Genomic DNA, 13,906 nt, shown 5'->3' with positions numbered 1-13,906 from the left:
GTACTTTGTTTTATGACCCCCTAAAATACATTAACATATATGCTGCTTATTGTTTCCTTGAGTTGTTTCGTTTTAATTTCAGAACATGGAGGGATGGATAGTAATCAGCCAGTTCGGACTCTCAGGCAGAGTTGTACCAAAGCATAGTAGATAGTACTATATAGCATAGTAGAAATACAAATTGTTGTGTACAAGTTTGTATAAAATGAAATGTGCAAAAATCCATAAATTATTAGAAAAAGCAATGAGAAGAGAAAACTACATTACTATTTACATGCAATAAGAACAAAAGCTAAATAGGCAGATTTTTAAAACTTATACAAAACATTAGTTACAGCAAACAGATCTGAAAGGGTCCCACATGGTCTGAATTACTCTCCCTAGCGTACAGCAACCATCACTGCAAAGGATGCATAAAATCAACCAATGTACAAACTTACATACAAATCCTATGACTTGTTTTATTAAAGCAACCCATTTATGTGTCTCTTACTCACCAACTGCTGGGATGTCATATTTAAAACTCCAAAAGTCAAAGAAATGTAGATTAGACTCAGGTGTTGTAACTAACTTTATTTCAGAATAAACAGGCGAGCAGAGAATGACTGAATTTATTATACAGGCCAATTAGCCAATTAACATATAAATATATATATAAAAAAAAAAACAACAGCAGAACACATTCAACTTATGACTCACTCTGAGATCCAGAATAGGTACAAACACAAAAAACATGTTTTTATATTTGCAGAACCTCAAGAAAGACACATGAACAAATAAAGACATTTAATAGAAAAAGGCATTTCAAAATCATATTGTCAGTTTTAAATAGTATATTACAGACTAAATTTCTCCACTGAATGTCTGGATGCTGAAATTCACTGAAAGAATAAAAAAGGCCCACCTATATATGACAAAAAACATTCAATACTTCATTGGCACTGAGGAAATATAACATTTTTGTTAATAGCTCAGTTACAGAGGTTTTACTTAAGCTTAAGCTCTATGAAATTACTGAAGACAAAAATGTGGAAAAGATCAGCCGGGAAAAATAATGCAAGCATTACTAACATTTACGTGTTCACGACCGAAAACAGTACATTTAATGAAGCAAAAAAACAACACAGCACAATACTGTCTAAAGGAATGGTTTTCAGAAGTGCAGCAACATCCTTCTTTTCCTTGCTGTGATTGCTTGGTGCTCATGGTGACTGTTTGTGATTACTGTCGTTTGGATTTGTAAGGTCGGGAGCGTTTCCTTCGATCGGGCTTCCTCTGCTTGTGCAGCCGGCCAATGCTCACTCCCTGCCGGCGGCGCACAGAAATGTTTTGCTCCACGAGGCTGGCCAACATGCCTGTAGAAGACGGACAGAGAAACCAGTGAAGGTAAGAGGAAACTCTAAGCTAAGTGGAAAGTATTTTTTGCTAATCTTAGGTGAAGTTGATGGAGAGGGAAAAAGGTTCATGTAGAATGCAACTGTAACCGTTATGGGCTGTTTTTGTCTAATATGAGAAATTCTTCACGTTTTAATCAATCTGTATAGCTAAGCAAGAAAGCATTATTCATTCTCTAAGAAGCACAGGTTAAAGACCAACTTCTTGTAAAATATTTTAAACATCCATCCATCCCGTTTCATCACATATTTTATTATTTCTGACATTTTGTGCGTTGTTTTTATACACTTTCTACATATTTCTTGCCATTACTATATTTACATAACAGCAAAACTAGTTTTTACCTTCTTGGGCCAACATTGAAATAAATGTGCAGATAAACTCGTCGTAATTGTGAGTCCTCCTCTGATCATCTATCTGCACAAATGAAAACATTTTGATTAAAAGCCAATAAAAACAAAGTATGACCAGAAACAGTAAATTCGAGGTGAATGAACAAATCCACTTACTTTAAATTTCTTTCTCTTTTCTACTTCCTCCTTAAGAAACACCTCATAATTCGCAATGTCAGCCTCTACACACTTGAGTAGTGCGAGCAGCTCCTGAAAAAGGCAATGGGGTGACCCCCTGCTTGTGTTTATGTGTTTCTACACATCAGCTTACATATTGGCAGCACAAGCAAAAAATAATCTGAAGTTGCTATGCAGTCCAAATATGCCCTGTAAGGATATGTGGTGCAGCATTTTATAACAAAGCACTTACTTTTGGAGAGTACTTTTCCCCTGGGGGTTTGCTGTCTGCTCCAGACTGTGTAACGTTGAGTTTTTCCTTGCTAGGTTTCACCTCCGCTCCATCTTCATTCTCATCTTCTTTCTTCACCGCTACAGACGGTCCCTCATCTCCCTCTTTTATGCCATCTTTTTCATCTTCTTTCACTTTGTGTTTTACCTTCTCAGGGGTGCAGAGCTTCGTGCCTTCAGCAGAATCTCCTGTACAGGTAATAAAGACAGATGCAGCATGAGGCTTACACATAAGGAATTTTAAGTTGTACTTGAGAAACTAGACTGCAATGTTCACTTCCTGTGCTCTCACCAGATGGAGGGAGAGCATAGATGACTCCGTCATCCTGTAGGTGTAGCAGTGACGCACTGACTGAAGGACCAAGTTCTCTTACAGCCCGATTATGTCTGGAGTCAAGCCTCAACATTTCATCCTCTCCGAACAGCACACGGGACAGATGGGACGCGACTGGGCTCGACGGCCGTGTGGCCGCCTGGGAGCGAGCCGGCGAGCGCAGCGGGGAGTTGAAAGCACTGCCAATTTCAGAGGCTGTGTCTGTACTTTCGTTGCTGGGTGTGGGAGAAGGCTGCGAGGCGGCCGTGATGCAGATACCCCCGGTGCGACCTTCAGTGCGCACAGACAAAGGGGTATTTACACCATCTTTTCTTTGAGCTTCCTTCTTCAGTTTCTCTGCCAACACATTGAGGGCAATCTGGCTCTCCATCCCAGTTCCAACTCGTCCCGTTCTGGACCGCAGGCTCGCCTTTCGTCTAAATCTAAAAAAAAAATTAAAAAAAACCATTTCAAACACCGTGTAACAACAAAGGTATTTGTTATTCAAACATTTAGCATTCTCCTTACAGTTTAACATAGTTTACACATCGCAACCACAAACTTCTGTGTGATTTTTTAAGGGATTTTGCTTATGGAAGGAACATTTTGTTGGTAAAAAATGTAACACAGCAAAATAGGAAGAGACTGTTCAGCTCTGATTTTGAAGCACTTCGCTCTCCCTGATCTGGCCACCACGTTTCTTAGTGGGAGTGGTTTTTTCATAATGATTGTGTTTTGTACGTAGGTCAGAAAGTTCAATTAAACTCTTGCCTGCTGGAAGCACTTGCAGAAGCTGCTGCTTCTTCTTCATCCTCATCAAATTCATCTTCATCTTCTGAGAACGATGGCTGGGGAGGGGCTGTTGCCCGAGAGCGTCCAACACCAGCTGCAAGATCTTCCTCCTCCTATGAATCACAGCATAAATGTCCACAGTCAGAGAAATTTTATTTCTGCATCAAACTGAAAACAGAAAATGTCAAAAAAAAAAACATAAACTGAAAGAAATTAAAATTCCAGATACAGGAATGATACTTAAGTTTCACAGACAGAAAATGGCAGGTATTGAGTTTAAAAGGTACCATATTATGTTTTCAGCTGAAGATAAAAGGTTTCCATTGTTTTAAATCAAATAATACGTTAATACTTTTTGGTTTTACACTGCTGGTCAGATGAAACAATTAGAAAATGTTTTCAAGAGAGCTGGACATTTGATGGTATCTTATCCAACAACTTACTGATTACTCCACTACATTAAAATCAAAGCACCAGGAATTAATGAACTTATGTTTGTACCTGCATCGGGGACTTGGCGTAGTTGTGGTTGTCGAGGAAGGCAGGCAGGCGCTGAACGATGGGGTTGACTCCTCCTGTTGGGGCCGGTGGCTTTCCCCTGACCTTTGAGCTTCCAGAGGGGCCAGCTCCATCCTTGGACTGAGCACCTAACTCGTCGACTGAATCTAGAATTGCAATCGATGTATTTTTATGAGTTTCACATTTATGATTAACCCAAACACAGGTGGCACGGAAGACTGTTGTGAACAGGAAAGTCTTGCCACAGATTCTCAGTTAAATTTAGGTCTGGTATTCGACCGAGCCATTCTGATGATCATTGTAGGCCAAGTTGCATGTTTAGGGTTGTTGTCCTGCTGGAAGAGGAACATCCACCCGAGTCTCTGTTCTTCACAGCCTCTTACAGCGTTCTTTCAACAATAACTTTCTTCTTGCCACTCTTCCATAGAAACTGTTTTGAGGCTTGAAAGATGACAGGACAAAGTTACCTAAAGACGTTCTTGGGACAGTACCTGCGTCTGCTTCCTTCTTGATGGTGTTTTCATCTGGAGAGGAGGAGTTCTGCTGCTTCTTGTCATGGACAACCTCAGGCTGAGTCAGCCGAATCATCTGAAGACAAGGCAACATATTTTAACATATTTTATTATTATGTTTTCCTTAAGACACAGACCTGACTTTGCAAGAATACTCAAGAAGATCTTGCTTGGGTACAGTTTGACGCCTCTGAATATAACTAATGCATTTCCACTGAGCTGTGAAGCAATTTATATTTGAAACTTAGCTTGGCCCAGTTCCTGACCTTCTGCAGACCCTCCAGAATTGTCTGTCGGTTCCTCTTTAGAATTTCCAGCTTAGACTCATACTTCATTCTGCGGTCAGGCACCACTGCCATCAGGTTGAAGCGGATATCATGGTACGGCTCACTGGAACGAGTAAGAGGAGTAGCAGCATAAGAATTAAACCAAAAAGGCTTGCATAGAAAGTAAAGCACTTCTGCTTTTGCTAAACGGTGCATGACTCACCCAGCAGTGGCCAGGCCGATCCTCTCCATAATGACACGGCGAGCCTTGTCAGTCCATTCCTCATCCTCTCCCCAGGGCCCTAAAGGAAAGTGTTATATATCTACATCATTTAAGAGCATACCAGCTCTAACGGCTCACCAAACAGCCCTAAATGAAATGATAAAAGTGAAAGTACACACATAATTTATAAGGTGGATAAATGCCTTAGGTTAAAATCAACGTCTTTGTTATAATTTCAGATGGAACGGTCATTTCATTTTGTATTTCAAATGAAACTACACAGGACCTTAGTTTGGGCAGGAAAATTACAGTATTGAGTAAATATTTTTGTTTTATTCTTAGACTGAATTTGGTTTTGTCACTATGTATGTATGTGTGTGTAGATAACCTAAAGTAAATAAAGAATGCTGTTCTAAAATGATGATTGCATTTATTAAGGCAAAAGAGCTACCCGAACCAATCTGGACCTACTGAAAAAAGTAATTGCTCCCTAAACCTAATAACCGTTTGTGTCACCCCAGCATTGTGATAAACGGCGAATCAGTCTTTTCAATCACTGTGGAGAAATTTTTATCTTCTTTACAGAATTGCTTTAAATTCTGCCACACTAGATGGGTTTTAAGCATTAATAGCCTTTTAACTGTGGCATCTTAATGAGATTTAATTCTGGACTTTGATTAGGCCACTCCACAACCTTAATTTTGGTTCTTTTCATTGAACCAATCAGATCACTGTAGTAATGCATAAATTGAGGACACTTGAGCTTAAGGTCATGTACTGGTAGGCTTATTCTTCATAAGGATTTTCTGGTATAAAACATAATTCATGGTTCCATCAAATATGGCAGATTGCAAAGTAATCCCAGACCATCACATTTCCACCATTGTGTTTGAGTGTCAATACAATGTTTTTTCCCTGTTCTGTAAATCTTATGCCAGATGCAACAAGAAGCTCACTTTTCTAAACGTTCTGTCTTGTCAGTCCACAAAATGTTTTACCTAAAGTCTTGTGGATCATCATTAAGTTTTGTGGGAGATGAGAGATGGGCCTTTTTGTTTAGCAGTGGTTTGTGTCTTGGAACTCTCCCAAAGATTGCATTTTTCTTAGTCTCTTTCTTATTGCTGAATTATGAGCACCAACCTTAACTGAGGCAAATGAAACCTGCTTTGCTTTAGATGTCGTTCTCGGTTTTTTTGTTACCTTTTGGATCAGTTGTTGATGCGCTCTTTGAAGAATTTTGGTAGGCCGACCACTGCTGGGAAGGTTTACCACTAATTCAACTTTCCTCCCTATGTGGATGATGGTTCTCCCTGTGGTTCAGTGCAGTCCCAAAGTCTAAAAAATGGCTTTGAAACACTTTCCAGATTGACTGATGTCAATGCAATTACTTTTTAACCAAAGAGTCAACGGAAAGCTTTTTCGTCTTAATAAATTAAATTAGCAGTTGAAACCTGCTTTTTGTGTCTTTGTCTAAAAGTAAAATTGTATTCATGATCTGAAACAAATAAACAAAACACAAAACAAACAGAAGACATCTATGAGGGAGTGAAGCCCTGTGTATACCCTATAACTAAAGTCTCACCATGATCAATGGGGTAAGCCTTGAGCCCATCAAGCTCAAAGAGGCGGTCTTTGATTGGAACGTAGCTGACAAAGTGGAAGGCTTCCATCGTCCGCACCGCACTGATCCCGTTCTGTTTCTCCGGCAGATGTCTGGGCTCCGGTCTCCATAGAAACATGAAAAAAGGACGTTTGAGAAAATCATAAATGAGCAAAAGCCAACGTATTACATAACGTGTCAGATCAGAAAAGGAAATTCTGTTTTTCACCCCCTTCAGACCCAAGGCCAGCAGAAGGTTTCAAGTGTATCACTGACGGTAGCCTACCTGGCATGGCTGTTATGTGCCCTGGCAAGCTCTGGAGCATTTCCTATAGCATAGCCTTTGCTCTGGAAGCAAAGAAGAACAAAAAGTTACTTGTGCAAATACATAATGTGTTAGAAGAAAGTGGAATGCTAAACAGAAATTCTGGATGTTGCTAAAATAAGGATTTGACAGAAAACATAAGGCCTAGGAAACAAAATGATAGAATACCACAATTAATATTGTGCAGTAATTTAATGGATATTTCAGTAACATTCATATGAGAAGCCATAATGTTTCATTTAGCTGTAAAAATTCCATTACGTTACAGATACCTATAAAAAAATTTTGAATCTTTTGAAAGCAGATGTTAATGGTTGAGTGGAGGGATAACCTACTTCAGGACTGAAGCCTTTAGTAAAAGCCTTTATGCGACTGAGGGTGGTGCCAAGCTCGACTCCGCTGCAGTTCAGAAGAACACTTAGCAAAGCGTGAGTGGCACATGAGTTTGGTATCAGCTACAAAAAGACAAGCAAATAAAAATGTTAAATAAAACAATGGCTAATAACTCTGTTTTTGGTTTCAAATTGACAGGTAAATGGAGGTTTTATTCTGTGGCATTTACAGTCAGATTTATTGTGAATTTTCTTTGATTTTACAACCACAGACTTCATTGTACTTTATTGGAATTTTATGTGCTAGATCACCAAATTAGTGCATCATTGTAAATATGTTTTTTTTTTCCTTTTGCAATAAGAAAAACATACATATATATTCTGTATGATTTGAGCAACGCTTTTAAAGCTTGGGAAAATGTTTTTTAACCTAACCCCACTTTAGACTTTTTACATTCTTGACCTGTCTGCTGTGGACCTTGGTCTTCTGGATAATGTTCGCTCACTAATGTTCTCTAACAAACCTCTGAGGCCTTCACAGAACAGCTCATACCAAGAATAAACCACACACAGGAGGACTCTATTTACAGATGGATTGGTAGTATGTCTATTTATTAAAATCCCAACAAAGTTTTTGTTGCCATGTGAGAAAATGTGAAAAATCTTACTTTGCACAAAATTGTAAACAGAATGACTTTGTTTTAATTGCCAGGCATTGGTCACTACAGTTTTGTTAAAAAAAAAAACATGAAGTATACTGGATCAAACTTGGGGTGAGTAGTATAGAACAAAATATCACTGGATCTTTATGTAAAAAATATTTTTAGGTGCCATGTTTGCTATGTTTTTACATAGTACCATAAAGAAATAACACAACATTTACATCAAACATTTCTGGGGAGATTTTAACCAGTTTTTGCAACTTCACCAACACGTGTTTGCCCACATATGATGCCCACAGCCGTCAGCATCTACAACAGCTCTTTGCGGAAAACCTCATAATGAGCTACAACAACATTTAATTTCCCTTTGGGATTAATAAAGTATTTTTGAATTGAATTGAATTGTTTAGTTAAGACCTGAAGTATACTCGGTCTGAGAATGTTAAATTAAATACGGTATTTTAATCTAAAACATAAAAAAACAACACCCGCGTAAAACGCACTCGTGCTACCTGAGAGTTAATTAAAACAGCTAATGGAAATGGAGGGAAAAAATGGCATGAATATTCTGTTTATAGTGCTTTCTACTCTCAAAGCCTTTACACACAACCGCGCACACATTCACACCCCATTGGAGTGCCTTGAAGCTATTTTGATGAATGATTTGCTTTAACTCAAAAACTCTTAATATTTCCGCTAACATAGAATCATAGTATTACAATTAATTACAATTTATTAAACATTCTAAAACTTAGTCATGCTTTAAATACCATCACACTCAAGATGTATCCTTTTCATTCATAAGAAATCTACATAAAAATGCAAGAACTACCTATTGAAAGGAAAATTATTAAAAGAATAGCTGCAACGATAAACATAATGTTAAATATATTTAAAACAAACAGTTACCTGATGAGCAAAGAACATATCATTTACAATTTCCTCATCTATAACCGAGGTCTCATCCACCAAGGTGTTGACTTTTCTCCTGGACCGACGCTCTTCAATCCACTTAAACAGGAAGATGAAGCCATAAACAGGACTGAAAAGGAAAATAACACATGTTTTTACAGCAAACTAAAAAAGAATATGAATATATTTATGTTTTTATATATTTACATGCTAGGTATGCCTTAGCAAACAAACTCATCAATATTAAACAAGTTACACACCTTTGACATTTGCTTTGCAGATCATAGATTTCCTCAACTTGGACGCCTTTGACACCTAAAGAGAAGCCAAAAACAACATTAAAAAGTTCGGATTTGTTTTACTCATGAATGAGTTACTGTTTGCAGGAGGTGTGTGAAGAATTGTAGCCTGTAAACCAAAATGCTTACCAAAATCTTCCACTAGCAAAGTAAACAATCCTGCAATAACAAAACATGAGATAAAACAGCTAAAAAAACACAGAATAATTGTTGAAAATCATTAAAAAATATTTTAGATGATTGCTTACTGTTCTACATTAAAGTTACTTTCTAGCCGTTTATTTCATAGCTACACTGCCCAGCTGGCTACATTTGAAAGCTAATGTTTGTTAGCCTAAATATACGTCAATATTCCTCACCTGGATCACTCTCCAGCTCCAGCCAGCCTTTGTTATTCATTTTGAACGTGTTCACAGAAGCCTAATATTTAAGATATATTCCAGTCCATGTCCAGAGGTGGCTAAATATATTTTATAGCTCAACCCCGTTTCCTCTGGCGAAACAAAACGAAGACAGCTCAACATAAACACAATAGAGAACACTGGTCGCTAACGAACTACATCATCAGAAGGCGACGCGACAGACGATTGTCACACAAAAGCGGTCCGACTTGACCGGGCTCCGGATCATCTCACCAAAAAGAGTCGGATCTTTCGATTCTCAAACGACTCTTAACGACTTCTACCTTTATGATTAGATATTGATATTTAATTAGTATGGGGGAATATACTAATGTGAATATACCCATGAGTTTGTTTGTCACCAAGAAATATTAAAGCAAATACCATATCTAGACTGTGTAAGTTTTGCTCTCCTCTGCATATGTGGGATATCATTTTCTTTGTTGCCCATTGTTTTGCAGGCAACTGGCTAACTGTTATCAATGCAAACTAAAAATGTATAGTACTGAATTGTATGTATTTAAACAATGTAGCAAAATGTTCATAGATGTTTTGAAATATTACACTTGAAAATGATTTGATGAGTTATAAACTGATATGCTGGCAAAAAAAAACAAAAAACTTTATTATACAAATTACTGCTGTTTTTTATGCTTGAAGAAGCCATGCCGGATTTGGAAATTGGAGGTTGGAGAGAAATTTTGGCTTCAGGCTTGTAGGGCTTTTTCCACAATAAATGCTCTAATGTCAAAGCACGGCAGGTCCTAGAGCTGTGCCCTAACTTGTTCTTTAAAAACACAGCAAAGAAAAAAAGTTCAGTTTTCCGCAGCCAGATAGATGGCCTTAGATTACCCACAATATCTCTTCCCGTGTAAATACTATGCATGAATATCTCATTCAATTCAGGTTATAATTCAGTTTGTTTATATACCTACGATTCACAGCAAATGTCACCCCAAGGAACTTTAGAGACAAACAACATACAAAAGTACATAATCAAATCATTATTCATATAGACAGATTTACATTCAGTTATATGCATTCCAATAAATCTTAGTTCTATTATGATGCAGTCAAATTCAGTTTTTAATGCCAATTGGTAAAATGCTTTTAAATCTAAGAAAGCCAAAATGATAGCATCTAATTATTCACTTTTCCACATTCCCTTCTTCTGAGTAAACATCTGGCAACAGTGGACAATTGACTGCATTGAATCGGCAGCTGTGCAGCAATCCATCATACCAAGCAGCCATCTGCTGTGACCAACTAGGGATCTGAAATGAGCAGACACACAAAAATCTCAGAAACAGTAGTCCAGGAGTAATTTCTTTGATAAAGAAAAAGCAAACTAAATTGCTGGAAGCAGTAGAACGTTTAGTTGCTGCTTCAAGAGGAGAAACGTAGCTAAGCAGATAAGTTCTGAGCCAGTACAAAAACCTATGAGATGAACAACAGGGTATATAAATTTAGTTGCTAAAAATTTTAAAACATTGTGTCTGTATTGTTTTGTCCTAAATTGGACATATTAAAAGCGAAGCTATTTCTATTGTTTTAAACATATTGTAACAATATTTTGACAGTTTTTTGGTCTCAATAAACCCTGACACACCTCAACCCTTGTTAAAGCAGTTCTTTCATCCCAACCACTGATAGAGTTGGTGTGACAGATCCAATTTTACACAGTCAGAGTCAGGAATAAAGAATAAACTGCAACAAGATTGACAGTGAAAAAAAGGCTGTGGATTGTGGTAGTCTAACTCTGATTTGAATTTCTAAGTTCAAATCAGCGGTGTCACCCAAGTAAGGCTAAATGGGTCAATAGCCATCCCCATAAATTTGCTGGCACCACCACGGGCTCCCCTGGGGGGAGGGCAGTCTTGGGTGCATCATATTTTTATGAATATGAAATTTGAATTACATTAATTTATTTAAAAATACTCAAACAATATTAGAAGGAAAATGACTCTCAAACAGGATCCAGTGCCTTGCGTTCATTGAAACATGGTGGCTGACCAACTAGGCACGACTTGTTCTATTTTTCAAGCAACAATACTTTCTCATTTAGAATAACACTAACCATGAAAACAATACCCACAAATAAATATGAGTAAGAGGGAAATCAGCATACAATTTTACCAATAGTTAAATTAAATTAACTTATTTATGGTACTTCTACAGGTCCTTCTCAAAATATTAGCATATTGTGATAAAGTTCATTATTTTCCATAATGTCATGATGAAAATTTAACATTCATATATTTTAGATTCATTGCACATTAACTGAAATATTTCAGGTCTTTTATTGTCTTAATACGGATGATTTTGGCATACAGCTCATGAAAACCCAAAATTCCTATCTCACAAAATTAGCATATTTCATCCGACCAATAAAAGAAAAGTGTTTTTAATACAAAAAACGTCAACCTTCAAATAATCATGTACAGTTATGCACTCAATACTTGGTCGGGAATCCTTTGGCAGAAATGACTGCTTCAATGCGGCGTGGCATGGAGGCAATCAGCCTGTGGCACTGCTGAGGTCTTATGGAGGCCCAGGATGCTTCGATAGCGGCCTTTAGCTCATCCAGAGTGTTGGGTCTTGAGTCTCTCAACGTTCTCTTCACAATATCCCACAGATTCTCTATGGGGTTCAGGTCAGGAGAGTTGGCAGGCCAATTGAGCACAGTGATACCATGGTCAGTAAACCATTTACCAGTGGTTTTGGCACTGTGAGCAGGTGCCAGGTGGTGCTGAAAAATGAAATCTTCATCTCCATAAAGCTTTTCAGCAGATGGAAGCATGAAGTGCTCCAAAATCTCCTGATAGCTAGCTGCATTGACCCTGCCCTTGATAAAACACAGTGGACCAACACCAGCAGCTGACACAGCACCCCAGACCATCACTGACTGTGGGTACTTGACACTGGACTTCTGGCATTTTTGGCATTTCCTTCTCCCCAGTCTTCCTCCAGACTCTGGCACCTTGATTTCCGAATGACATGCAGAATTTGCTTTCATCCGAAAAAAGTACTTTGGACGACTGAGCAACAGTCCAGTGCTGCTTCTCTGTAGCCCAGGTCAGGCGCTTCTGCTGCTGTTTCTGGTTCAAAAGTGGCTTGACCTGGGGAATGCGGCACCTGTAGCCCATTTCCTGCACACGCCTGTGCACGGTGGCTCTGGATGTTTCTACTCCAGACTCAGTCCACTGCTTCCGCAGGTCCCCCAAGGTCTGGAATCGGCCCTTCTCCACAATCTTCCTCAGGGTCCGGTCACCTCTTCTCGTTGTGCAGCATTTTCTGCCACACTTTTTCCTTCCCACAGACTTCCCACTTAGGTGCCTTGATACAGCACTCTGGGAACAGCCTATTCATTCAGAAATTTCTTTCTGTGTCTTACCTTCTTGCTTGAGGGTGTCAATAGTGGCCTTCTGGACAGCAGTCAGGTCGGCAGTCTTACCCATGATTGGGGTTTTGAGTGATGAACCAGGCTGGGAGTTTTAAAGGCCTCAGGAATCTTTTGCAGGTGTTTAGAGTTAACTCGTTGATTCAGATGATTAGGTTCATAGCTCGTTTAGAGACCCTTTTAATGATATGCTAATTTTGTGAGATAGGAATTTTGGGTTTTCATGAGCTGTATGCCAAAATCATCCGTATTAAGACAATAAAAGACCTGAAATATTTCAGTTAGTGTGCGATGAATCTAAAATGTATGAATGTTAAATTTTCATCATGACATTATGGAAAATAATGAACTTTATCACAATATGCTAATATTTTGAGAAGGACCTGTATATCCCTTCTGAGAGCCCCCATGTTTGTGAAGTTTTATGTGTATAGTATATTTATATATAAAAAAACACATACTGCTCCTTGTCCTTATTTATTTAAGTGTTTTTACACATTGTGGTTGTTGATATACGATGTGAGCGATGGAAACCAAAGTCAAATTCTTTGTATTTTCGCACAAACTTGGCCATTAAAGTTGATTCTGATTTGTGCTAAATGGGGTGTACACGTTTGAATCAATGTTTTTGATATGATGTTGTGTTTTCTATTCAATGGATTATCTAGTAATATGTAAATTACACATACCCCAGTCAAAATGGACTAACTCCAAACCTCCAAAATCTGTTGTCCTCTGGCTTGTAAATAGTTTCAAGTGACTGAATGAGGTTGTCTTTTGTAACACTGTGCACTTAAGCACAAAATATCTAATACCTGTGCCAGATTGAGGTTTATTTTTACTAACATGTTTCTTCTGAATTAATTAAAATTAATATTTTGGAGTGGCTCAACTGGAGTCCCGACCTGATAGAGATTCTTTGGAAGTAGCTAAACATAAGGGTTAAGGTTAAGAGGGCTTCCTACCTCAATGACATATAACTTTTCACCAAGGTTAAATCATCAAAACACCAGTGGAAGCATGCAAAAAGCTGGTCAGCAATTAGAATGGTAAATGGCCAGCGTATAATGCTTTATCAAGTCCGAGAATCCCAAAGCGCTTTACAACACAATCAGTCATCCACCCATTCATACACACATTCACACACTGACAATG

General features: G+C 38.2%; 1 protein-coding gene across 1 annotated transcript; it reads right to left on the bottom strand.

Moving 5' to 3' along the window:
* Window positions 1–553: 553 nt before the first annotated feature.
* bap1 (BRCA1 associated protein-1 (ubiquitin carboxy-terminal hydrolase)) lies at window positions 554–9,504 on the bottom strand. Its single transcript, XM_047346360.1, has 17 exons — window positions 9,310–9,504; window positions 9,080–9,109; window positions 8,912–8,966; window positions 8,649–8,781; window positions 7,081–7,200; window positions 6,707–6,768; window positions 6,403–6,545; window positions 4,821–4,899; window positions 4,598–4,721; window positions 4,311–4,407; window positions 3,802–3,965; window positions 3,280–3,413; window positions 2,488–2,951; window positions 2,158–2,384; window positions 1,905–1,997; window positions 1,740–1,812; window positions 554–1,355 (listed from the first exon to the last, which is right to left on the bottom strand). The coding sequence occupies exons 1-17, from the start codon at window positions 9,347–9,349 to the stop codon at window positions 1,222–1,224; spliced, it is 2,172 nt and encodes a 723-aa protein (XP_047202316.1). The 5' UTR covers window positions 9,350–9,504; the 3' UTR covers window positions 554–1,221.
* Between the last annotated feature and the right edge of the window lie 4,402 nt (window positions 9,505–13,906).

The sequence above is a fragment of the Girardinichthys multiradiatus genome, chromosome 20 (assembly GCF_021462225.1).
Source record: "Girardinichthys multiradiatus isolate DD_20200921_A chromosome 20, DD_fGirMul_XY1, whole genome shotgun sequence".
In the NCBI taxonomy this organism is placed as follows: Eukaryota; Metazoa; Chordata; class Actinopteri; order Cyprinodontiformes; family Goodeidae; genus Girardinichthys; species Girardinichthys multiradiatus.
This window is presented reverse-complemented; position numbering and strand designations above follow the sequence as displayed.

What these genes read in the sequence shown, in the direction of transcription:
- bap1 (XM_047346360.1), bottom strand. Translation starts at nt 9,349, where the DNA reads ATGAATAACAAAGGCTGGCTGGAGCTGGAGAGTGATCCAG. An exon ending in ATCGGCCTGGCCACTGCTGG is followed by an intron (nt 4,722 to 4,820) that starts GTGAGTCATGCA and finishes TACTCGTTCCAG; the next exon opens with TGAGCCGTACCATGATATCC. An exon ending in TCTGCAAGTGCTTCCAGCAG is followed by an intron (nt 2,952 to 3,279) that starts GCAAGAGTTTAA and finishes TTTTTTTTTTAG; the next exon opens with ATTTAGACGAAAGGCGAGCC.